The following is a 24416-nucleotide window of genomic DNA, read 5'->3' as shown; positions in this document are numbered from 1 at the left end:
ATAGTTTTATATTTATCTGTATCTCTACTTATGGATGTTGAAATCCTTGTTTTAATACATAGTTTTATAATTATCTGCTTAGCTACTTATAAATGAGGTCATCCTTGTTTTAATACATAGTTTTATATTTATCTGTATATTTACTTATGGATTGTGTCATCCTTGTTTTAATACATAGTTTTATATTTATCTGTATCTTTACTTATGGATGTTGTCATCCTTGTTTTAATACATAGTTTTATATTTATCTACTTCTTTACTTATGGATGTTGTCATCCTTGTTTTAATACATAGTTTTATAATCATCTGTTTAGCTACTCATGGATGTTGTCATCCTTGTTTTAATACATAGTTTTATAATTATCTGTTTAGTTACTTATGGATGTTGTCATCCTTGTTTTAATACATAGTTTTATATTTATCTGTATATTTACTTATGGATTGTGTCATCCTTGTTTTAATACATAGTTTTATATTTATCTGTATCTTTACTTATGGATGTTGTCATCCTTGTTTTAATACATAGTTTTATATTTATCTGTATCTTTACTTATGGATGTTGTCATCCTTGTTTTAATACATAGTTTTATATTTATCTGTATATTTACTTATGGATGTTGTCATCCTTGTTTTAATACAGAGTTTTATATTTATCTGTCTAGCTACTTATGGATGTTGTCATCCTTGTTTAAATACATAGTTTTATATCTATCTATCTAGCTACTTATGGATGTTGTCATCCTTGTTTAAATACAGAGTTTTATATTTATCTGTCTAGCTACTTATGGATGTTGTCATCCTTGTTTAAATACATAGTTTTATATCTATCTATCTAGCTACTTATGGATGTGGTCATCCTTGTTTTAATACAGAGTTTTATATTCATCTGTCTAGCTACTTATGGATGTTGTCATCCTTGTTTTAATACATAGTTTTATATTCATCTGTCTAGCTACTTATGGATGTTGTCATCCTTGTTTTAATACATAGTTTTATATTCATCTGTCTAGCTACTTATGGATGTGGTCATCCTTGTTTTAATACAGAGTTTTATATTCATCTGTCTAGCTACTTATGGATGTTGTCATCCTTGTTTTAATACATAGTTTTATATCTATCTATCTAGCTACTTATGGATGTTGTCATCCTTGTTTTAATACATAGTTTTATATCTATCTATCTAGCTACTTATGGATGTTTTCATCCTTGTTTTAATACATAGTTTATTGATGAAAACTCTGAAATCAAACAGTAGAACAAACGAACATTAACAATTATAGATTATCAAAACTTGCTTTTAAAAATACTTCGCTTAAACTATTGTACCTTGTTGTCCTAAGAATCATGAATAAAATAGGATGATTCTATCATAAATATATTTTTTGAATTGGCATGTCCTAAAAATGCGTATAGACTTTCTGTTAACAATTATAGAGTTGCTACGCTTTCTAAACCGTATGAAATGTTACTGGAAGTTTGAAATCCATAGGACATTTCTAACAAGTTTCTATGTTCTGCATAAGTCAACAAAAAGAGCTAACCGTGACGCATGGACATATGTACATACCTTAATTATAGAAAAGCTTTAATTGAAATAATACACATGAAATAAAACTGTTTGATAAAGACTCAGCGAGTAATTGATACGATTGATTGCTACACATCGAAAAATAATATTTTTGTTTTTGATGATTAAAATATATATATTCAGTATTCAAACTCTAAAACTACAACATTTTTTATATAAATTACATACATGGTTTACATAGTATACATTTAATATATATCACATGACCAGTTTATCATAAGTTCCAGGGAGATGTGTATACCCCTACCCCCCCCCCCCCTCAATAGAAAAAAAGAAAAAATTTCATGGTTTGGTGGGATGGGGTTGGTAAAATCATAAACCACCCCCTTTAAAATATAGAATTAGAATTCATATTTTATTGAACTTTGAATTAGGATTGCAAATAATTCACAACAAGAACATTTATGTCCATCAGTAGCAAAGCACAGTATTATATCAGAAAATAGTAATAAATAAGGGTTAATAAGGAAATAAACTGTAATACAGCATTAATATTATAAGTAAAACCAGACGGTTACTTCTCATGAAAGTGGTATAAAAAAGAAATAAAATGAAAAAAAAAATCTGACAAAATGATGTATGTACATCCAAAATGTGTTTATAGAGTAGCTACTTTTCATGTAATTGAATAATCTTCTAAAATATATATTATAAATTAATTGTAAAGAAATAAATATTAGCTTATTGCTAACTAGCGGCTGCTTTCCTAGCATCTAGGAGCTTTATATTCGAAGGACTAGGGAAAGTAGAATAAAACTAACACCAAGCTTAGATATGAAAATTAAATAGCCTAAAACCATCCAAAGACCCTTAAAAAGCTTCCATAAAATGGAGAACTTAATCGGTTTGAAATCTTAAGCTACATACAAAAAAAACTTACTACTTTTTGTACTAGGATTTCAATTTCAGTTATTTTGACTTACTGTTAACATTTTACATTTTAGGAAAATTTGAATTTATATTCACCATTTAAATTTGAAGGTTAAAGTTTTAACTATAAAAATGAAGCAAAATATTTGAATGGCTAGTATGTTGCTAAATCACTATGAATATAGGTATACCTATTTCTTCTTATGGTTTGAATTTGGTGTTTGAATTGATTAGGTGTGTTTTCTTTCTTAATTGATTTTATTTGATTGTAAAGTTTCATATTTCATGTTATTGAGTGGTTGACAAGGATTAGATGTGATTTAATCGAAAAAAATTTTATTTTTGTTTTTTTCCTTGGATAGTCTCTTTTCAACATCGCTGCCATGTATTATTCCAGTGGTTTGAAAGTTCCAAATGCGGATAGTTTTATCAATCAATGAACCAAATATTATCTGTGTATCATCAAACTGTAAACAACTCACACCATCTGTAAATCCCATCATTGTTCTGATACACACTTCATCACTTGCATTGTTTGTATCAAGAGCAGCTTCAAGATCCCAGATTTCTATAGTTCCATCCCAAGATGCAGAAACTATTCTTCTGGCATCAAATATGACACACATGATAGAAATATTATGAACACTTTCCAATTTCCTAATGCACTGACCTGTCTCAATTTTCCAGATTCTTATTGATTTATCCGCACTTAAAGATACAACCAGATTATTCTCAAGTTGTAGACTCCATACAGGATATTTGTGCCCTGTCATTGTCTTCAGTAATTCTAATGATTTAGTTGACCAAACTTGAATATTTTCATCACATCCATTTACTATGTGTGTATTATCAAAGTCAACACAGAAATATTCACCACCTGAATGTAAAACTTTAGTCAATTTAGTATCTGTGGGACTTTTCATACTCCACACAGATAATTGTCCTTCCTTGGTCGATGTAACTAATGTACCATTAAAGTTACATTTGAGACACAACACAAAGCTATCAAGTTTTAAAGTGTTTAATAGTTTATATGTATAATTCTGCCAAATTTTCACTGTTTTATCTTCAGAGCCACTCAATAATATATTTTTATCAAATTGTAAACAAAAAACTCTATCAGAGTGAGCTTTGATATTATTTTCTAGTATAGATGTATGTTTGTTGTAAATGTGAACTGAACCATTATTTAGTCCTGCAACAATCTTTTCATTGTCATACTGTAAACAATAAACACTACAACCAGTCTTTATTTTTTGTACCTTACAACTACCTCTCTCCAAGCTGTGGTCAGTATTGGTCAAGCTGGGTGTATGGACGTTTTTCTTTAGGTTGTGATCTGTGAAGCTAGAGCCAGGTCTCTCCAAGCTGTGGTCAGCCTGGTCAGTATTGGTCAATCTAGGCGTATGGATGTCTTTCTTTAGGTTGTGATCTGTGAAAGTGAAGCCCTGGTTTCTGTTAACCTTCTCTATAGTCTTTGAGCCAGGTCTGATGGTCTGCACCATATTCATATTGACAGGGTTACTGCTGTTCTCCAAATTTCTCAATCCTGGGTTAAAATAAAGTTTTTTTTTGAAGTTTCGGCTAGTATATTCAAAACTTTGTTTGAAATCGCTAGGTATGTTATCCATTTCAAGTCCAACATCTCTAAGCAACAAAGTTAGCTCATTATTCCAAGCATTGTTCATGAATACTCTGACTAGAGTCTGTATAAACCAACTTCCATTACTAGTTCTATAGGCTACATAGCCCGGCAGTGTACTATAGGCGATTAACATATCCTGCCATATTGAATTTTTGTCATTAACTGGTTTTGAATCCGTCATAATTTGATCTGAGCCAACATCTTCGTCAAGTCCTCTGCATGCCTGGAAAACAAAAAACTTTGGCTTTCCCTTCAGCTTTACACAGGTAAACTTTTTTAATATTTCTTCATATTTTAACCCCTCTCCATCAGAACACATTATTGAGTCCTTATTTCCATGTGACATCATAAACACCATTAGCATATCTGTAGTTTTCAATAATGGATCCTGTATTACAGAATCCAATGCTTCTAAAGTCTCTTTTTTAGTGCGATCCCTGTAGGTCTTAACTGTGAATTCTAATTGCTTGCAAAGTTCTTCTAGATTTTTGAGGTCCACCATGCTGCCCTCCCTTGGATCATAGTCTGGAATGTTGTTAGTGTTAAAAATAACTGCAAGTCCTCTTGGTGTTGTTGCCATAGGATAGACTCCCCATCTACAAAGTCATTCAAGAGAAATGATTTCTTAAAATTTGATTATACATAGAAACAAGGATTACAACATCCATAAGTAGCGAAGCTCAAAAATTATGAATATACAATATACATCTGGAAAAAATGATCTGTCATAAATTTTTTTTATAATAACAATCACGAAACCTTTTAAAAAAGTATATTGTGTAATGGTCTTTTCAAGCATTAAGCTAATAAGAAAAACGTTAAGATCTAAAATTCGATTTAGCACCCCAACCAATATTAAGTCTTTAAAAAACTTGGTCAAAATATGTTGAATTAATCACTAAAAATTTAATTATTTATCTTGAACAGGAGATGAGAAAATCACAAAAACTTAAAAAACTAGGTATCTTAATCAAACTTAATGGAAATATGTAGAGCGTAAACTTATCCTGAAAATTTCAGGTGTCTATCTTGTATAGGGAATGAAAAAATCATGAAAACTTACAAATCTAGGAATCAATCTAGCACCCCAACCAATAGAGGCATCTTAATAAAACTTGATGGAAATATGTAAAATGAGAATTTATTTAATCCCTGGAAATCCCATTTATCCTGAACAGGAATCGAGAAAATTACTAATACGTAAAAATCTAGGAATCGATCTAGCACCCCAGTTAATAGACAGACGGACAAAACAATGTATAGACTAGATGAGCATATGTCATAGGAGTTTTCAATTTCAACTGACTTTCTTTAATTGGAGCCGAGAAAATCACGTTTCCCCCATAGCGTTACGGAGTTAGTGACGGACAGACAAAGTTAATTATAGAGTAACTTCTCTACTAAAAATACAATTATATAAAATGTTTTATATTTGGAAATCCTGTTATGGGACATTTATGTTTCAAATATTTAAAAATAATTATTTCAACAAATTATGCTCTAAAAACTTGTTTTTCCAAAGACCTTAATTTTGAAGATTTTTTATGAATAGAAAAAAATTACAATTATAGACAATTTTTTTATATATTTGGAAAATCTTTTATGAAACATTTATGTTCTAAATATTTTAAAATGATTATTTCAACAAATTATTAACATACCTTAAAAACCGAATTTCCAAATGCCTTATTTTTTAAGATTTATGTACATATTTGAAGGTTGTGCTAAAATTGCGCATATTTTTAAAATTTAAATTGCGCAGCTTGTGTTCCCAAACTACAAATAACACAAAAATGGTACTTATATTTCCAAAAAATTTGAGTTTATGATGATTCTAACGATATGCATAACATTCATCAAGCCACGAAATTTGGCTTTTAAGAATTTGCACATTTTTTCCGCAACCTTCAAAAACATAAGTTTATAACAAGTTTTCCAAATATAAAAGTATTTTTTTCCCATGTATAATTAAGATTTTTTTGAAAATCATTTCTTGTTAATTACCCTGAATTATCATAACCGACACCAACAGCATTCTTAACTCTGACTGTTAAACGACCATCAATATGAGTTTGTCTCATCTGATCTTCAACCTTTAAGACACCGTCTTTGACAGTAGATTGACTGTAAGCCATTCTTTAAGTCTTTTTTTCTTCAACACCTTCGAAGAGAAATGGCCCCTAGAAAAGAAAAACCAGAAAATATTTTAATGTGTTACCATAGAACGAACACAGTAATAGTGTCTGACTGATTATGACGTAACAAAAAAAATTAGCCAATGAGAGGCCGTTATTGACCGATGGTAAAATTTATAGTGGCCTCTCATTGGCTATTTTTTTTTGTTACGTCATAATCTGTCAGACACTATTACTGTGTTCCCATAGAACGATGGCGTATAACTTCCCTTTGTACCAGAATTTATTAAAAATTCAACGGAAAATAGGGGGGGGGGCGGAGTGGTAAACTTCCCCCCGCCCTTCCCTCACCTCAAGGGCTCCTCAAGTAGTAGCCGCTATTGCTTAGAAACAATGTTAAATACAAAACAGCAAACAAACTAAACTCAAAGATGACAAAAGCTTTAAAGCCGCAAATATGTATTATTTTTTTTGTAAAATTGGCCGTTAATTGATTATTGATCTAATAAAAAAAAGAGAGAGGAGGTGTAAAGGGGTGATAACTCCCAGCAATACTTTTTTCTACCTAAACATTACCCTCCCCTTATTAAGATTTGTATTTACACTAAAAATAAAAAGCTTGGCCGTCCTTGAACAAAAGTAAAACAATGGCATACAAACAATGGGGCTTATTGTAAATTAAATAAATAAGAACTTGTAGTATAGAATTAGAACATTTAAGGGATAATTTACATAAAATACAATAAACCCTGAGAGGATTTGAGCTCTTAATATTTTATCTGATTCTTATCTAATTTTTATTATTATTACTAGCGGCTATGCCACTAAAGGCCTTGGCCAATGAGGGAGGGAGGGAGGGAAGTTGACTGTCCCATGTATGATTTTATTTATATTAAGAAAAAGTTCCTGCAACCTTATACCAAGGGAATCCCAATAAGTCATACAGTGATGCTCCCTAGCAGTACTTTCAAATATTTTATAGAAATCTTCTAGGGGAGATTTCTCTTGGAAGAGTAGGTAAAATCGTCCCTCCCCCCCCCCCCAAAAAAAAAAAATAGTTTTGAGAACCAAGCTGGTTCAGCAGTTAGCAAGACTCTTTATTACAGACAAAGTTCCTGTCACTTATATATAATGAAAAATAAGGTAAATTCTACCTGACTAGTTTCGGAAAGATTTGTCCAAATAAACTTTCAGGTGATCTAAGCTTATTGAAAAGAATACATTGTTTTGCTTTTATCTGAATTAAACATTATTATTGGATTAATTAAAAAATGAAAAAAAACAAGGATGACAATATCCATAAGTAGCATAGCACAAAAACATCAAAATATGCCTCGAAACAAAACAGAATAACAAAGTAACATTTAAATGGATGCCAATAAATCAAATGGATCATCTGAAATAATTTCATAAGCATACTTAATACTGCAATTAAGCTGATTTTTTTTTTGAAGTAGTTAGAAAAACTATTTTTTGTGGGGGTAGGTGAGTAATTTCTTATTTGGATGGAGGAGATACCTTCCCCCTAAATACTTAAGAACATTCCCTGAACCTATTAGAAGCTTCACTGTAAAGGAAAACCATATTGATTAAGTGGTTAGCAAGATCCTTCGCTACAGACAAAAAAGCTTATTACTTTAAATAAGCATGCTAGAGGAGTTGAATCCAAAAACAAATTTTTTATTTTAGATTTTAAAAAAGTTAAATAAAAACAAATTTTAGGGGCGGTCGACCATCCCCCAAACCACTAATTATTTTAAGTTTTTTAAATGTAAAATAAAAAAATGGGGAGGAGATTTTTTTCTAGGGGTGATTTCTCTTGGGAGGGTTGTGGTACAAAATAGTTATAAACCTTTCTTGGACCTAGATCCTTCGGTACAAACATTCAAACAAACAGACAAACAGATAGACATCCTGTTACTTTAAGGGATAAGATAAGTGAGATTTTTTGCTTTAATAGTCACGAAACCTCTTGTGTTTATTTGTGAAAATCACGAAACCTCGAGTTTAAATTTTAACAATTAGATGCATTACAGTTTGAATCAAACATGGCAAGGACGTCCAAGGGGGAGGGGGAAGGGTTGATAAACCCCCCAAACGAATTTAGGGGTGCCGTAGGAACCCCCAAAATATTTTTCATTTTACCCCCCCCCCCCCATTTAAAATTTACCCCCAACCATTTAGGAGAGGTTATTACATTATTACATAGGTACTTTTTTACATTATTAAATTATCCCCCCCCCCCAAAAAAAATTACCCCTGCCAACAGATTTCAGGGGGGGAAATTAATTATTATCCCCCCCCCCAGTAAATTTTACCCCCGAGGTAAAATTTTGGAGGAGGGTAAAAAAATTTGCGTCAAAAACAAAATAACCCTCCCCCCCCTCGAAAAAATTTTTACCCCCCCTCCCTAAAATAAAAAAGCTTGGACGCCCCTGAAACATGATCAAAGTCATTCAGGTGTAAAAGAAACAATGGGAAAGAACGGATATAGAGATGAGAAAATGTAAATTAAAATCAGTATAACATTAACCAAAGTCTCAACAATCTTGGAAGCTTTTTGAGGCTTAAGATACTAAAGTAGAATGTCATTTTCTATTTATTCTTCCATTGTCCACAGAATATAATTAACTCAAACATTAGCAGATAGTTCACAATTGACAAAATTGAAATCTGCTGTAATTAACCAATCTTGAACTTGTTGACCAGGGGTGTGCATAAGAAGTTTGGACCCACCCCCCCGGAAAAAAATAGGGGATCTACACCCCCCTAATGCAACCAAGAGGGGGACCGGGGGTGTCAAGTAAAAATTTCTTGGATATGGCATTGTTTTAAAGGCATTTTTTTTATTCATTGCAGACTTTTTCGTTCATCTAAGTATATGGCTCCCATATTGTTTACTATAAATATTTCTTATTTTTTTTCTCTTCTCCCCCATCCCTTTTCCCCACCCTGCAATGACTGAAGGGATGGGAGCTAGAAAGCATCTTCGAAAAAAAGTACAGAAGATAATTTAACCTCCCCCCCCCCCCACCACAAAACATTTTTATAGGCGGAAGGGGATGTTATAAATCTCAGCAGAAAGAACCCAGTATTAGTGTCGGACTGATTATGACGTAACAAAAAAAAATAGCCAATGAGAGGACATTATTGACCAATGCTAAAATTCATAGTCGCCTCTCATTGGCTAATTTTTTTTTGTTACGTCATAATCAGTCCAACACTAATACTGGGTTCAGCAGAAAGGATGAATAACCCCATTAGAAAAATTAGAGGAGGGGAGATAAAAACACTCATTTTGGAAATAATTTACCAAAAATTTACCTAATATGTAAAACTGAATTTGAATATTTCTTTATTGTATGACAACAAGGATGACAACATCTATAAGTAGCAAAGCACAAGAAATCATTAATAAGAATACAGACAAGAAGATTTAAAGAGCATTTGTTGAAATAAATATATATTTTAGGTAGAAAAAGTCACAAATCCTTTTTCCTGTATGTTGTGTGATGGCAGTCAAAGTAAATTACGTCGTTTTGGGGCGTTTTGGTCGCTATGGGGGGGGGGGGAGCGATTGCCCAAAATGCCCCCTTCAGTTTGCACGCCACTGCTAGCATATAAGGGCTTTGTATTTATAGAGAGAAGAAGAGGAAGTAAAAAAAGCTTGAAACTATCCTAAGACAAATTAAAAACCTTACTACTTTTATATAAACGCATTTCATTACCCTTTCGATAAGTATAACATTTTTTATAATATTATGCAAAATATCTATGATCATATTTTATGTTATCATATTTTATGTCTCATACCTATTTTCTGTAAGGCAAAATGAATTGAAAATGAATGCTAAAATATAAATATATCTTCATGTTTAAATATAGTGTATCTTTATTAAAAAATAGCGGCTACGCCCCCCTAGAGGCCTCTAGTGGCACTTTAAATGTTTAAATAATACGTTACCTATCTATAGTGCGTTCGAGTCTCTATACGTAAAAAAATTTAGATTTTTTTGTGATTTCTCTTGGGAGGGTGGTTAATCAAATCGGTTCAGCGGTTAGCGAGATCCTTCGGTACAAATACACAGACATCCGGTTACTTGTATAAGGATATATTGAATAACATTTTACAATATAAGAAGTTTAGCTAATCTAGTTTGGAACCAACTAATAGAAATTAAATAGATGAACGATTTTTTTGACAAACGACTAAGATAACGTGGTTACAAAACTTTGAGTACAAGTGTAAGTTCAGTCCAATGTCCCCTCCCTCCAAGTCTTAAAATAGTTATTAATCGCATTTAAGGCCCGGGCCTCCTTTTTTGAAAATTCATTATGATACGATACGATGCATGACTTTTAGCAGGGTTCAGCAGCCTCAGCCGTATCCAACTCAGCCGCGCTGCTTAGACAAGCCTCAATAATCAGCCGCGCAGCTCTCAAAGCCACCAAATAAGCCTCAGCCACCCTTCAGGCGCTGCGGTTTCCTAACTATTTGATTATTACTTGTATGAAGAATGTTTAATATTAGGTTATACAGATGCTTCGCTGATAACACAGTAATATATCCGATACGGACGTAAACACGGACCGACCCTAATTGTAGAAAAGTTTCACTTTTAATACTAATGCAAATATTGAAATAATTACAAATAAGTGCTTTTACACAAAGTGAGCCTTGCCCCCCCCCCCCCTCCTTAATTTGAAATTATATAACTTTATTGGTTTATTACTTAAGGTCCGACTAAATTAGGTTAGGTTTTATTAAGTACTGGGTAGCCCCGTTGGGTTAGTATAGGATTCCCCGCAGAGATTAGTCATTTATTTCATATTATTTTTAAAATTAGTGGAGGGGGGAGGGGGCTATCAGTGCTTAACTGACACTTTGTGTGAAAACATTAATTAATTATATAAATTTATAATTATATATATTCTTATTGAAATACGGAATGGACGAGATACTTTAACTGTAGAAAACAAACTGATATAAAAATTCAACTGAAATTGAAAAGATAAAAAAAACCTAGCCTAGCCTAGCTTTTAGTGTCGTAACTACTGTATAAAACATTTTTTAGTTTCAAGGACGTTCCACGGCTTTTCGGTTAAGAGCATTTCCAGTTATTCTGTTCAGTACTTGGTTATTTCCAGAATGGTTTCGAAACCGATTAATATCAGCTGGATTAGAACCGCTTCTCAGCCATACTGAATAATCATGTATAGTATCGGATTACAGACAACTTTCCACAAATATTAAAATAGAAATCATAAAACTGATACCAGTTTTGTAAACCCGGACCTCTCTGTCCCCTTAGTGCTAACAAAACTAGTTCAATCTCATAATTTTTTATTTTAATATTAGAGTAATATAATAGAAGGGGAAGGTGTTCAATATCTTTATGTCCCCACCCAATAGACAATGTACCGACTTTTAATTGAGTCTTAGAATATCAGCCAATAGCGTCGTAAATATTAACAAAGCCAGGACACTACATAACATCAGAAAGCAATTTGCTAGCAGACGAAAAAGGTCTCCAACACACGATCCAGTTATTTGGATTATATATCTATTCTTTTACATTTCTAATTTTAATATCCACAGAAAGCTGTCTATAATATGATGCTATTAATAACTATTATATCTGACAAACTAGTTAGAAATGTGTGTCAGGTCTATCAGAAAGAAAATGTTGCAAATCTTTTTTTCCATTTTTCGATCAAGCATCGTATTAGATCGGGTAGCATTATGTTAAATATGAAAGCATTTTTTTTCAAAATGGAAGCATTGCATTGAAGCTGGATGCATTGTGTTGTACCTATAATTTTTATGTTAAACCTAGAAACATTGAAGCTGGAAGCATTGTGTTGATGCTGGAAGCATTGTGTTGAACCTGGAAGCATGGGGTTCAACTATTTAGCTTTGGTTTGAACCCTTAAAAGCTTTGAGTTGATCTTGGAAGCATTGTGTTGAAACTGGAGGTATTGTATTGAAACCAGCGTTCAGAGCCGTTTGATTATGGTGCGGCTCCGGCTCCGACCTAAAATCAAGAAAAATTCGACATATTTTTTCCCCCACGTCTATTTTTGAATTTTGATTGTTTTAAAAGTTTAATTTTTGATAAAAATGGACTTGAAAAAATTAAAAAAGGGCATTTGCACATGACAAAACAGAGTTACCAAATTATAATTTATAAAAAAATCTATTTATCTAGTACAGAGCCGTTTTTTACCGAAAATTACGGCTCCGGATCCGGCTCCAGCAAAATATGGCGGCTCCACGGCTCCCGGCTCCGCAACACTGCCTGAAACCGTTGCATTGAGCGGAAGCATTGTATTAAACCATGGAGCATTGTGTTTATCATGGAGGACTTGTATTGAAACTGGGATTACTTTGATAAATCATCTGGAGGCATTGTATTGAAGCTTGAAGCATTTTAATGAACCTGGAGGCATTGTATTGAACCTGGATCGAAGCAATATGTTAAACCTGGAAGCATTGTATTTGTTAAACCTAGAAGCATAGAGGCATTGAAATGAAGCTGGAAGAATTTTGTTGAAACTTAGTATTGTGTTAAACCTGGAGGCATTTTGTTGAAACTGAAGGCATTGTATTTAATCTGGAATCATTGTGTTGAAGCTGAAAGCATTTTAATGAACCTGGAGGCATTGTATTGAAGCTGAAAGCATGGTATTGAACCTAGAGGCATTGTATTGAAGCTGGAGGCCTTGGGTTAAACCAGGAATTTTTCTGTTGAACCTGGAAGCATTTTGATCAAACAGGAGTCATTATGTTAAACCTTGAAGCAATATGTTAAACCTGAAACCATTGTATTGAACAGAAAGCATTGTATTAAACCCATTTTGTGTATTGAATTTATCATGGAGGCATTGTATTGAAACTGGAAGCCTGGAGACATTGTATGGAAGCTTGAAGCATTTCAATGAACCTGGAGCCATTTTATTGAAGCTTGAAGCATGTGGTTGAACCTGGAATCTTTTTGTTGAATCTGGAAGCATTGCCTTGAGTGGGAAGCATTGTATTAAACCTAGGAGCATTGTTTTTATCATGTAGGCATTGTATTGAAACTGGAAGTATTTTGTTGAAACTAGCATTATGTTGAACCTGGAAGCTTTTTTGTTGAAACTGGAAGCATTGTGTTGAACCTTAGAGAACCTGGAGGCATTTTGTTAAAACCTTGAAGCGTTTTGTTGAACCTGGAACCGCTGTGTTGAAGCTGGAAGCATTGTATTAAACCTAGGAGCATTGTGTTTATTATGGTGACATTGTATTCAAAACTGGAAGTATTTGATAAAGCTGGAGGCATTGTGTTGAACCAGAAAGCATTTTGATAAACCTGGAGGCATTGTATGGTAGCTTGAAGCATGGGGTTGAACCAGGAAGCTTTGTGTTGAACCTGGAAGGATAGTATTAAAGCTGGAAGCTTAATATTGAACCTGGAATGAAACTTTAAGCATTTTGTTGAACCTAGAACAAGCATAGAATATGACACTCGTAATACAGGAAATACACGAAAAACGCAGGATAGGACAATTGATGTTAAGACAAATGCATGAAAACTGAAGATAGAACAAACGCAGCAAAATTAAAAATAGAACAAACGAAGGAAAATTAAAAATAGAAAAAACGCAGGAAACTTAAAGAGAAAGTACAATTGTAAATTTGAGTATCTCCCCCCCCCCTCCCCCCCTCCCCCCCCCCCCCCCCCCCCCGACAGAACTATGAACTCTGGCCGCAGCGCTTGGCTCCCTAGCCTATAATCTAACCTAACCTAAAATAGTTGTTCTCTGTCGGGGGGAAGGGGGTGGGGGGTTACTCAAATTTTCAAAATTTCTTAGAGCATAACGCCGAAATTGGTTAAAGGCCTCTAGTTGCATTTTTTCTAGTGGTGATTTCTCTAGGGAGGGCAGTTTTACCCTCCTTAATCCATTTTTTATAGAAGCAGAAATATAATCTATGATTACGGTTTTGACCCTCTAAAAAACGTAATCTACCATTCAACTTTCCCCTCTCTTGGTGATGATATCATCAACGCCGATATAATTTGTGTAATCTACCATTCCAATTTTGCCTCTCTTGGTGATGATATCATCAATGATGATACGATTTTTGAAATGTGCCATTCCACTTTCAAGAGAGGCGAAACTAGAATGGTGGTTTACACTTTTAACATCGACATAATTGAAATCATACATACTATTCTTAAATTATGTGTATAGTAGGAATGTTATAATAGGGTAGGTCCATTTCCCCCTCTATTTATAATTTAAAAAATCTTATGTAAAATAAAAATAATAACTAGAATATACCATTACTATTATGTCGATTTAATAAGGAAATCAAAGTTTATGAATACGCTGATATGTAAACATAAATGTATGTACCATTCCAGTTTCGCCTCTATTGAAAGTGGAATGGTACATTTCAAAAATCATATCGGCGTTGATAATATCATCACCAAGAGAGGGGAAAGTGGAATGGTAGATTACGTTTTTTTAGAGGGTAAAAACCGTAATCATAGATTATATTTCTGCTTCTATAAAAATGAATTCAACTCCCTACCTGTTAGAGATAGTTCTTTCCAGGAACTATGATAAGCTACACTGTAAAGGAGAGCCATATCAGTTTAGTGTTTTGAAAGATCCATCAGTACAGACATACAGACATACTGATACACAGACACAGATCCTGTTACTTTACATAAGGATAAGACAAATACTGGATAGGACAAACGTAGAATTTAAAATTACATAAGTCAAATATCTATGAAGAGTATTGACCTTGTTGCAGGCAGGCCTAGCTCAGAAAACAACAAGGCAAATCAAATAAAGCCACGTCCTAAATTCTTAAAAGAATAAGAGATAAAGAAAATAATGTCCGTGATATATGCGTGATAAACGCATGATCAAATTTAAATAACTAATAACTTCGCCCCAAGGCCACGTCCTAACCTTATAAAATAGTAAGGATGACAACTTTCACAAAAGCGAAATTCTAAAATCAAGGACAAACAAACAATAAAGTTAAAAATTATTTTTTAAATTGGACGTACAGGCTTACTGGTACCTGACTGTTATATAATCACCAAGCAAAGTTTGAAATCGATAAAACAATTCTAACATTTCAAAATTTACCCCAAAAAAAATAGCTAATCGTTATACGGACGGAACACAAATGGACGGACCGATCATAGAACAGCTTCGCTTTTAAAAAACAATAATACAAAGTAAATAGAGCAACGTCCAAACTTTATAAAATAATAAAAGATAAGGAATAATTATGTATTACCCCGTATTATAGATAGCTTTCCGCGGATATTAAAATAAAAAAAATGTAAGATTAAACGAGTTTTATTATCCCCGAGGGGCCTAATGCCCATGCTAACAAAAATGGTATTCATTTTATGATTTCTGATATTCGTGCAAAAAATTTGCAATGCGATGCTTTTCATGATTTTTCATTATGGCTGAGAACCGGTTCTAATCAAGCGGATATTTATCGGTTTCGAAGCCATACAAGAAAATATTATGCGTGATATAATGATCAAATTTATGAAACAATATTATCTGTAAATAAGTAAAGAACACACCTGCAGCATTAGCGCAATTGGTAAAAATCTAACATACTGCTGCTATGTTAGGCGCGTGACATCAATAGCAAGAATAGGGGGAATGCAATTGGCCCCTAAACAGGCGTAACTCATTGATTGGGGCGAAAAATTTTCATTCCCAAATAAAATAAATTGTCTGAAGCTAGAGATAGAAGAAGGTTGTACTTTAATTTCAGGGAACAAATGTATGGGGGTGGTTTTAGTCTATTTTTCCAACCTTCCCTAGAGACGAAATAGCTAGAACTCCTGTAGCTTTTACTTATAGGATTTACATTAATAGCGGTATACATCATTTTATAGTCAGTCTGCGAGGGTATCGGTTACTTATAGAGATGCTATGCTTCTAAAAATTTACTTTTATTCTTCAGGAATCCAAAGGGATAAGACAATGACCGATAAATTGATGTACATCCCCAATAATGACCCCTTCTGTGGCTAGAATACAATTAAAGGTTTGGACACTCAACCGCTTATTCTTAGTTAAAGGCTACTGGCATTCGAAATGGGGGATTTTACACCCTCCTACATAATTTCCTGATAATTTTTTACTTCAAAACCCCGTTAAATTACTCTCTCTGTAAAATGGATATATTATTACTTGGATGTTACACCAGATTTTCATGTTCTTTAATGAAGTAATGCTCGCAGCTGGATACCACCTTTACCCCATTTTCTCCCCTCCTATTGTATGAATGAACTGACGAATAAATGATGTCCATATTAGCAAGCTAAATTGACGACAAAATTGTCTGTGTCAATATATCCTAGTATATCCTATATCAATTTCTGTAAACAATTAATTAACATAATCTAGATACATATTCTCTAAATCAGCCAATAGTAAAACGGTGCAGGAGTAAAAATCCGGTCATTTTATAGGTTTGAATGTGTACGTATTTTGGTACAAAAGGGCAGTTATTTTCCTTATTTGGCATTTCTTATGATAGATTTTTTTGGTAAATACTAAATTATATAATGTAACAAGGATGACAACATCCATAAGTAGCGAAGCTCAAAATTATGATTGTATATCAGGAAAAAAAAACTATAAAGCAGTGTCATATAATAAATATTAATATTGGTAAAATAGGGAAATCATCACACCTTTAAAATCACGCAACCTTATAATCATGAAATCTAGGAATTGATCTAGCACCACAATCAATAGACAAATCTTAATGAAACTTGATGGAAATATGTAGAACATGAGTATATTCAATCTCTGATAATTTCAACCGTTAATCCTGAATAGGAATTGAGAAAACCATGAAAGCCTAAAAAAAATCTAGGAATCGATAAAGCACCCCAATTAACAAAAAAATATTAATAAAACTTGGTGAAAATATGTAAAATTAATCTAGCACCCCAAATAACAAACAGACGGACAAAACAATTTATATATTAGATGGGTACATGTAGTGTTAATCTTCACTAAAAATTTCAGCTGTCTATCTTGAATAAGAGCCGAGAAAATCACGTTTTCCCCAATTCATTAATTACGGTCAGACGGACGGACATTCGGAATTACAGAGTAGCTTCGCTACTAAAAATTTCTTCAATTGTATAATGTGATGCATATGACAAACAACCTATAATGTAAAGTAGTATGTTTTTTTGGATGTTCTTTTCAGTGAAGCTTTGTAAATGTCTTGGGTTGGTGAAAAAAATTAATAAAGATGTTTGTCTGCTAACACTTTCTTTTTCTAATTTGACGGATTATAAAAACAGTTTGGCCATCTAGATATAATTTATCTATTATACATTATTAACGATAAATGATTTAAAATTTTATTTTATTTAGAAATATATTTCATAAATTTATAAAAGATACACAAATCAATGTTAAAGATTAGATTTAAGTACACATTACTAATATATTTTATAGTTTTAATAACAATTTCTCATAACGTTTTTAATTTAAAATGAGAAAGCTGTCATAGATTATAAAATTAGATGCATTGAAAAACTTAAAGAAATGATTGAAGAATAACCTATGATACAATTGTTTCTAATTTAAATAGTATTTTCTGATGAAAATATCAATTTTTACTTAATTATACATAACTAGCGGCTACGCCCCTAGAGGCCTCTAGAGGCACTCGAGGAGGGGGGAGTTAAATTTGATAATTTTTTTGGGGAGGGGGTTATTTTTCATTTCTAAGGGGGGGGGGGGTGTCCCACCCCCCAAGAAAATAGTTAAAAACCTTCCCGGGACCTATGAGAAGCTACCCTGTTAAGGAGAACCCGATCGGTTCAGCGGTTAGCGAGATCCTTCGGTACAGACACACAGATACACAGATAAAAAACAGACAAACATCCTGTTACTTTAGTATAAGGATTGGACATATTTTAGTGGAATTTTAATGTAAAATAAAGTTTCAAAACCGAAAAAAAAGCATTAAATTGCATTTGTTTAGAATTGATTAAAAGAATGTTTTAATTTTAATAGCCTCTAGGGGAAAATAGCCTAAAACCACCATTAGATATTTCCAAAGATTCCATGAACTACCTCAGAGAAGAATTATCAGAGATCTTAAGCTTCAGAAAAAACCTCACTACTTTATATTTTAGAATAAAACAATATGGGCTGTAAATAAATAACAAAGAAATTTTATAGAAAATTAATCATGGCGAAAGATTAATTTTTTCCCTCCTCAAGTTATCCTTATACTAAAGTAACAGGATGTTTGTGTGTCTGTGTGTTTTTACCGAAGGATATCGCTAACCGCTGAACCGATCAGGTTCTCCTTAATAGGGTACCTTCTCATAGTTCCCGGGAAGGTTTTTAACTATTTTGGGGGAGGGTGCCATCACCCTACCAAGATAAATCACAAAAAATCGAGAAAATAGAATTTCGCGTAGAGACTTGAACGCAAAATAGAAGTCATTTCTCAAGTTATATATTTGAAATAAAAAAAAAAACATTTAAAGTGCCACTAGAGGCCTCTAGGGGGTGTAGCCGCTAGTTATAGCATAAAGAAAGAATGTTCGACCCACCCTCCCAAGAGAAATCACAATAAATCGAAATTTTTTCTCTCGAATAGAGACTCCTTTGAAACATTGCAAGGTATCGTATTATTATTTTTTTAAACCAAACATTTAAAGTGCCACTAGTAACAGGATGTCTATCTGTTTGACATAAGTGGTGATCTTAGAACAAAACCCAAATTGTGTTAAAAATAAAAAATGTGACGTCATAAAAATGAGGGATTACCCATCCCCTTTTTAGGGGTTTTCTTTCCTACTTCTCCTCTCATATACCTCATTTTTATGACTTCACATGGATCATTTTGACATGATTTGGGCTTTGTCAATTTTAGGGGTGTACACAAATTTATCTTTGATTGTCTTAACCCTTAAGATCACTACGTTCTGGTATCCACCCTCAAAATAACAAATGAGCTCTCTGTTAACTTTATATTGATACAAGTGTATAATTAAGAAATGCTGCGACCCTTGCCCGAAGACCCTCTTTCTTTGTTTGCTCCGAAAGATCTCAATGTAGCCTCTGACAGGTCCTGGAAGGTTTGTGGCTATTTTGGGAGAGGGTACCACAACCTTCTCAAAAGAAATTGCTCCTCTCCTAGTATTTTATTTTACTTCTTGCTTTTAAAATTTAAAAGGGGGGGGGGTTGACTTCCTCAACTCATGTTTCCCTAGAGGCCTCTAGAGGCGTAGCCGCTAGTATACTACTTAACATAATCCAATTTCTGTGAGAAAATTGATAAAATAAGTCAAATTAAATAATTTGTAATTATCTGCAAAAGTAAAATATCATCGTGAAACTTATCTTTGCTATGAGCGCAGCTACTAAAAAACTAAGGTATGTCTGTCTGTCTGTCCGTATATGTACTAGTATATTAACAAAGTTAAGTTTACTCAGCTTATGTGCAAGATAAGTGACCATTTTTTCGTACAGATTCCCATTACAACATGGCATATTGTTACCCGCTGTGTCATACTAGAGACGTTAATAATGGTAACTATTGCTGCTATGTAATGATATGAGTAGATAAAATGTCTTGACCCATAATCAGATGAAACTCTTTACCGATATTCAGACAAAGATCGTGCAATAAAAGTGTTGGTTGGCCTTTAAATTACTTCAAACCCCAGATTTTTGGACAGAAAAAGAGGCATTGCGCCAAGGGACCTAAAGGGAAAAGACAATGACCGATAAATTGATATACATCCCCAATGATGACACACAAAGTTCCCTTCCGTAGATTATAATTAGTGGTTGAAACTTTTAGAAAACTTAATGAACCAACCAATCAAAATTCAATAAAGTGCCCAATGTTGTTAAGCCAACGAATAAGAAAACGTTGTTATAAATAAGTGCAATGGACCCGTATTGATCTTGTTAAATAATCATATACAATATATTTGAGGATTTTAGATAAAACTTTAATTCAATGGATGAAGTTAAAAACATTTATTAGTAGCGAAGCTACTCTATAATTCACTTTGTCCGTCAGTCAGTCAGTCCGTAACGCTATGGGGGAAATTGGATTTACTCAGCTCCTATAAAAGATAGAATGCTGAAATTTTTTGACAACATTCCTATAATTAGGGAGCACAATTATCTATAATACATCAATGGCGGTCGGACCGCTTTTTAGCAGGTTTTAGGCTATTTTTGTATTTTTCAGCTTTTTCTCCATATCCTTGGTGTTTATGGCCCGATTTCCAAAATTTTTTCAGTTATAGATATCAAAATTAAATTTCCTGTCGCTTAAAGAAAATATCTATGACGGTCACTGCCTTTAAGCAGGTTTTAGGCTATTTTTGTATTTTTCATATTTTTCTCCATATCTTTGGTGTTTATGGACCGATTTCAAAAAAATTTTCAGTTATAGATATCAAAATCAAATTTCCTGTCGTTTGAAGAAAACAACTATGACGGTCAGACTGCCTTTAAGCAGGTTTTAGGCTATTTTTGTATTTTTCTCCATATCTTTAGTGTTTATGGTCCGAATTCCAGAATTTTTTAGTTATAGTTATGAAAATTAAATTTCCTGTCGTTTAGAGAAAACAACCATGACAGACTGCCTTTTTGAAGGTTTTTGGCTATTTTTAAATTTTTCCCTTACTTTTCCATTTCTGTTATGTATATAGTCCGATACTCAAAATTTTTTAAGTTAAGCATATAAAAATTTAATTTCCTTTCGTTTTAAGAAAAAACCCATGGCGATCAGACTGCCTTTTAGTAGTTATTTGGCTATTTTTATATGTTTTTAACAAATTCCCCATATCTTTGGTGTTTTTGGTCCAATTTTAAAACTTTTTTGGGATATCAGTATCAAATTAATTTTTCCCATTGTTATGGGCATCTTTTATGAACCTAATTTACTTTGACATTTATACAAAGTAAAACAAGGTTTCATGTTTATTTTCTCCAATAAGTCTATTCTTGATTTTAACAAATACACTTTAAATCTACTTGTACGTATTCCCATCCATGATTATTTGTGCTTAGCTACTTATGGATGTTGTCATCCTTGTTTAAGTAGATATTACCAGCGGCTACGCCCCTAGACACCTTTAGGGGCACTTGATGAGAAAGTGGGGGTTAAGTCGGCCACTGCCCATTTTTCATTTTAGTTTTTCAATTTAAAAAATCAAAATGGGAGGGTGTCTTTTTCTTATGGGTGATTTTTCTTTGGCGGGTGATGGTACCCTCCCCAAAAGAGTTATAAACCTTTCCTGGACCTAGGAGAAGCAACATTGTAAAGGAGAACTATATCGGTTTAGCGGTCAGCAAGATCCTTCTGTACAGACAGACAACCAGACAGATATCTTGTTACTTTCAAATAAAGAAAAAAAGCTACGAAATGCCTTTTAACATTTAGGGTCGGTATGTCCGTCCGTACAGGATAGCTCTAAATTTAGACATATTAGAATTGTCCTATCGAGTTTAGACTTTTTACAGTTCTTCAAGAGGATTTGATAATTTTTAAAGAAAATCGAGCAAATCAAAAAAAATCTTTGAAATAAATTCTTGCGAACTCTTTAAAACTCTTAAAAAGAAAAGGATTGAAAATATTTTTCAGCTTCATTAAAAGAAAAAAAATATCTATAAGGATTCCTGGGCGTGTTTCCTCAAAGTGGCGTGTTTGGGCACCGAAACCCCCAACCCCTCTCACCCCTCAATTTGAAACAGAAATGCAAATATGATTAATGGGGGGGGGGGGGGCAAATAGGGGGGGGGGGGGAATTGTAATTTTTCGTTTGTTTGTTTATTAGGTCGTGCTAGGTTGGTTACATAATAGCCCAACAGAGTTAGTACCCGCTTGGGTAAGTCATTGGAAAAAACAAGGATGACAACATCCATAAAAGCGAAGCACTGAAACGGTAGGACAAACGGACATTAAAACTTGTATAGTATCTGAACTGAAAAATCGGAACATAAATGTATACATGTCGAATCAAAATTGTAGGTAAATTTGTTGAAAAACTGCTTAAAAACAGGATAATGTTTATGGACATACTTACATTTTTGGACTTGATTATAGAGTTGCTTCGCTTATAATATTGTTCTTTGTTGTCCCAGGAATCAATATATCAAAAATCAGATCAAACGGATAATTAAAACACTTGAAAATTTGTTGTTAAAAAAGAAGAAAAATCAACATATTTAAAATGGACGTACGGACATTCTGGTAATGATTATAGAGTTGCTACGCTTTTAAATCGTACCCAACTACTACAGGAATCATCATGCAAAGTTTGAAATCGATAGGACAATTCTAACATGCCTAAATTAACGAATAAAAGCTATCTATCTCGGACGGACCGACCCTAATTATAGAAAAGCTTCGCTTTTAAAAAACAACCTCCCCCCCACCCCACCCAGTTTATTTTGGGAATTGGGTAGGGGGTTCAGTGCTCGACACGCAGTTTGTGGAAAAAAAAATTCCTAAAAATTACAATTTGACTCATCTGTATTTTTAAAAGCGAAGCTTTTCTATAATTAGGGTCGGTCCGTCCGTAACGGATAGCTTTTTCCGTTAATTTAGGCATGTTAGAATTGTCCTATCGATTTCAAATTTTGCATGCCGCGTCTTCACACCTAGCCTCTAGGGGCTTTGCCCCAAGAGGTAATTTAAAAAAAAATTAACTACCTCTTGTGCTGCAACCACTACTTTTAAATTAACTTCCTAAAAAATGGGGGAAGATTTTTTTTGGAGGGGGGGGGGGGGGTGAAAATGCCCTAAAACCAACACAGGACCAGTTATAGGTATATACCCTGAAGACTAGAATCCAATCGGTTTAGTGGTTACCGAGATCTTAAGGGACGGATGGATAGACGGACTGAGAGATATTGTATATCAAGCTACTTTGTATTATAGATAAGAAAATTTAAAATCTTGTTTTAAATGTTATATCTTTATGAAAGGCTTAAATGGCAAAAATTGGTATTTAATTTGAAAATAAAATTTCATTAACTCCTATAAAATAAAATTCTTATATCCGATATCAAATGCTTTGGTAAAATCTAAAAAACACAAAACAAAGAAAAGAAATATTCCATATATTTGTAAGATGACAAAAAAGTTCTATATATTACTTTATACTAGGGAAATATGTGAAGCTTTCCTTAAATGGAGAACTCAATCAGTTCGGTAGCTATTGCAATAAGACTAATATAACCCTACTACTTTATAGAAATAGGACAAAAAAAAATATTTATTCTTTTATTCCTAAAATAAATGTGATTTAAAAAATCACGCAACCTTCCCTTGTAAACGACGACATTTAATTTTTTTCCGAAATATCTCGATCTTTCTATCTCTTTCTTTGTTCCTAGAATTTAAAATTTTAGATGAATTTATTAAAAGTTACAGCTTTAAATGTATTTTTAAGATTTGATAAAAAAAGTATATCTAATAAAAATATAGTAAATTGTATATTGAATTAAAAAGCTGCGTAAAAAATGCGTATCCTTCAAAACAAGTTATTTAAAGGGTATAGGTAGCTAATATGGTTCTTGTAGAACCCATGTAGAAGCTTTAGCTTAATACAATAACATTGACCACTTACATTTTTGTAATCCCATAAGTTTTTTTATAGAAAAATTAATAGATTTCATTTTTAGCACCAATATTCTTGATCAAAAAATGGTGGTTAAGGAAGCGTTGTTTAAAAAATAATTTTCTTGATATAGGATGAAAATTAAAAATCGAGGTAATAGAGACTGTGCAGCAATAAAACGGCTATTTAAAAGTGCAATTTATATTCAGTTTCCTTTATTAGGTATATAGGAGATAGATTTTTAATATTCTTACTTTGCTTATAGACTTCTTGCCCTAATAGATGATTTTTAAAACATAATTTTCTCGTTTTTAGGAAGAAAAATAAAAAAAAGATTTAACAGAACCTATAAACAATACAAATGTCTACAGATTTATGCTTAAATTATAAATTTTAGCATAACAGGAATATAGTTTTTGAAAAAAAATGAAGCCAAAAAATTCTAAATTTTTTTGGTCTTCAATACAGACCAAGCTATTCAAACCGCTTATAACGCATATTTCACATATCTACACATC

The 24416-nt window shown here is 32.9% G+C and overlaps 2 protein-coding genes across 2 annotated transcripts; both read right to left on the bottom strand.

Moving 5' to 3' along the window:
* Nucleotides 1-2513: 2513 nt before the first annotated feature.
* LOC145304629 (uncharacterized) lies at nt 2514-7486 on the bottom strand. The gene is made up of 3 exons (XM_080146553.1): nt 7393-7486; nt 6108-6283; nt 2514-4699 (listed from the first exon to the last, which is right to left on the bottom strand). The coding sequence occupies exons 2-3, from the start codon at nt 6236-6238 to the stop codon at nt 2779-2781; spliced, it is 2052 nt and encodes a 683-aa protein (XP_080002679.1). The 5' UTR covers nt 6239-6283; nt 7393-7486; the 3' UTR covers nt 2514-2778.
* Nucleotides 7487-8252: 766 nt separating this feature from the next.
* Nucleotides 8253-12136, bottom strand: LOC145335176 (uncharacterized). The gene is given in 3 exon segments (XM_080180905.1): nt 8253-8372; nt 10370-10447; nt 12080-12136. Coding segments are annotated over 3 exon segments (255 nt in total).
* Between the last annotated feature and the right edge of the window lie 12280 nt (nt 12137-24416).

This window comes from Acartia tonsa, chromosome 13, assembly GCF_053477335.1.
Source record: "Acartia tonsa isolate MP-2025a chromosome 13, ASM5347733v1, whole genome shotgun sequence".
Taxonomy (NCBI): Eukaryota; Metazoa; Arthropoda; class Copepoda; order Calanoida; family Acartiidae; genus Acartia; species Acartia tonsa.
Note: the sequence above shows the minus strand (reverse complement) of the source record. Positions and strands in the feature narration are given on the sequence as shown.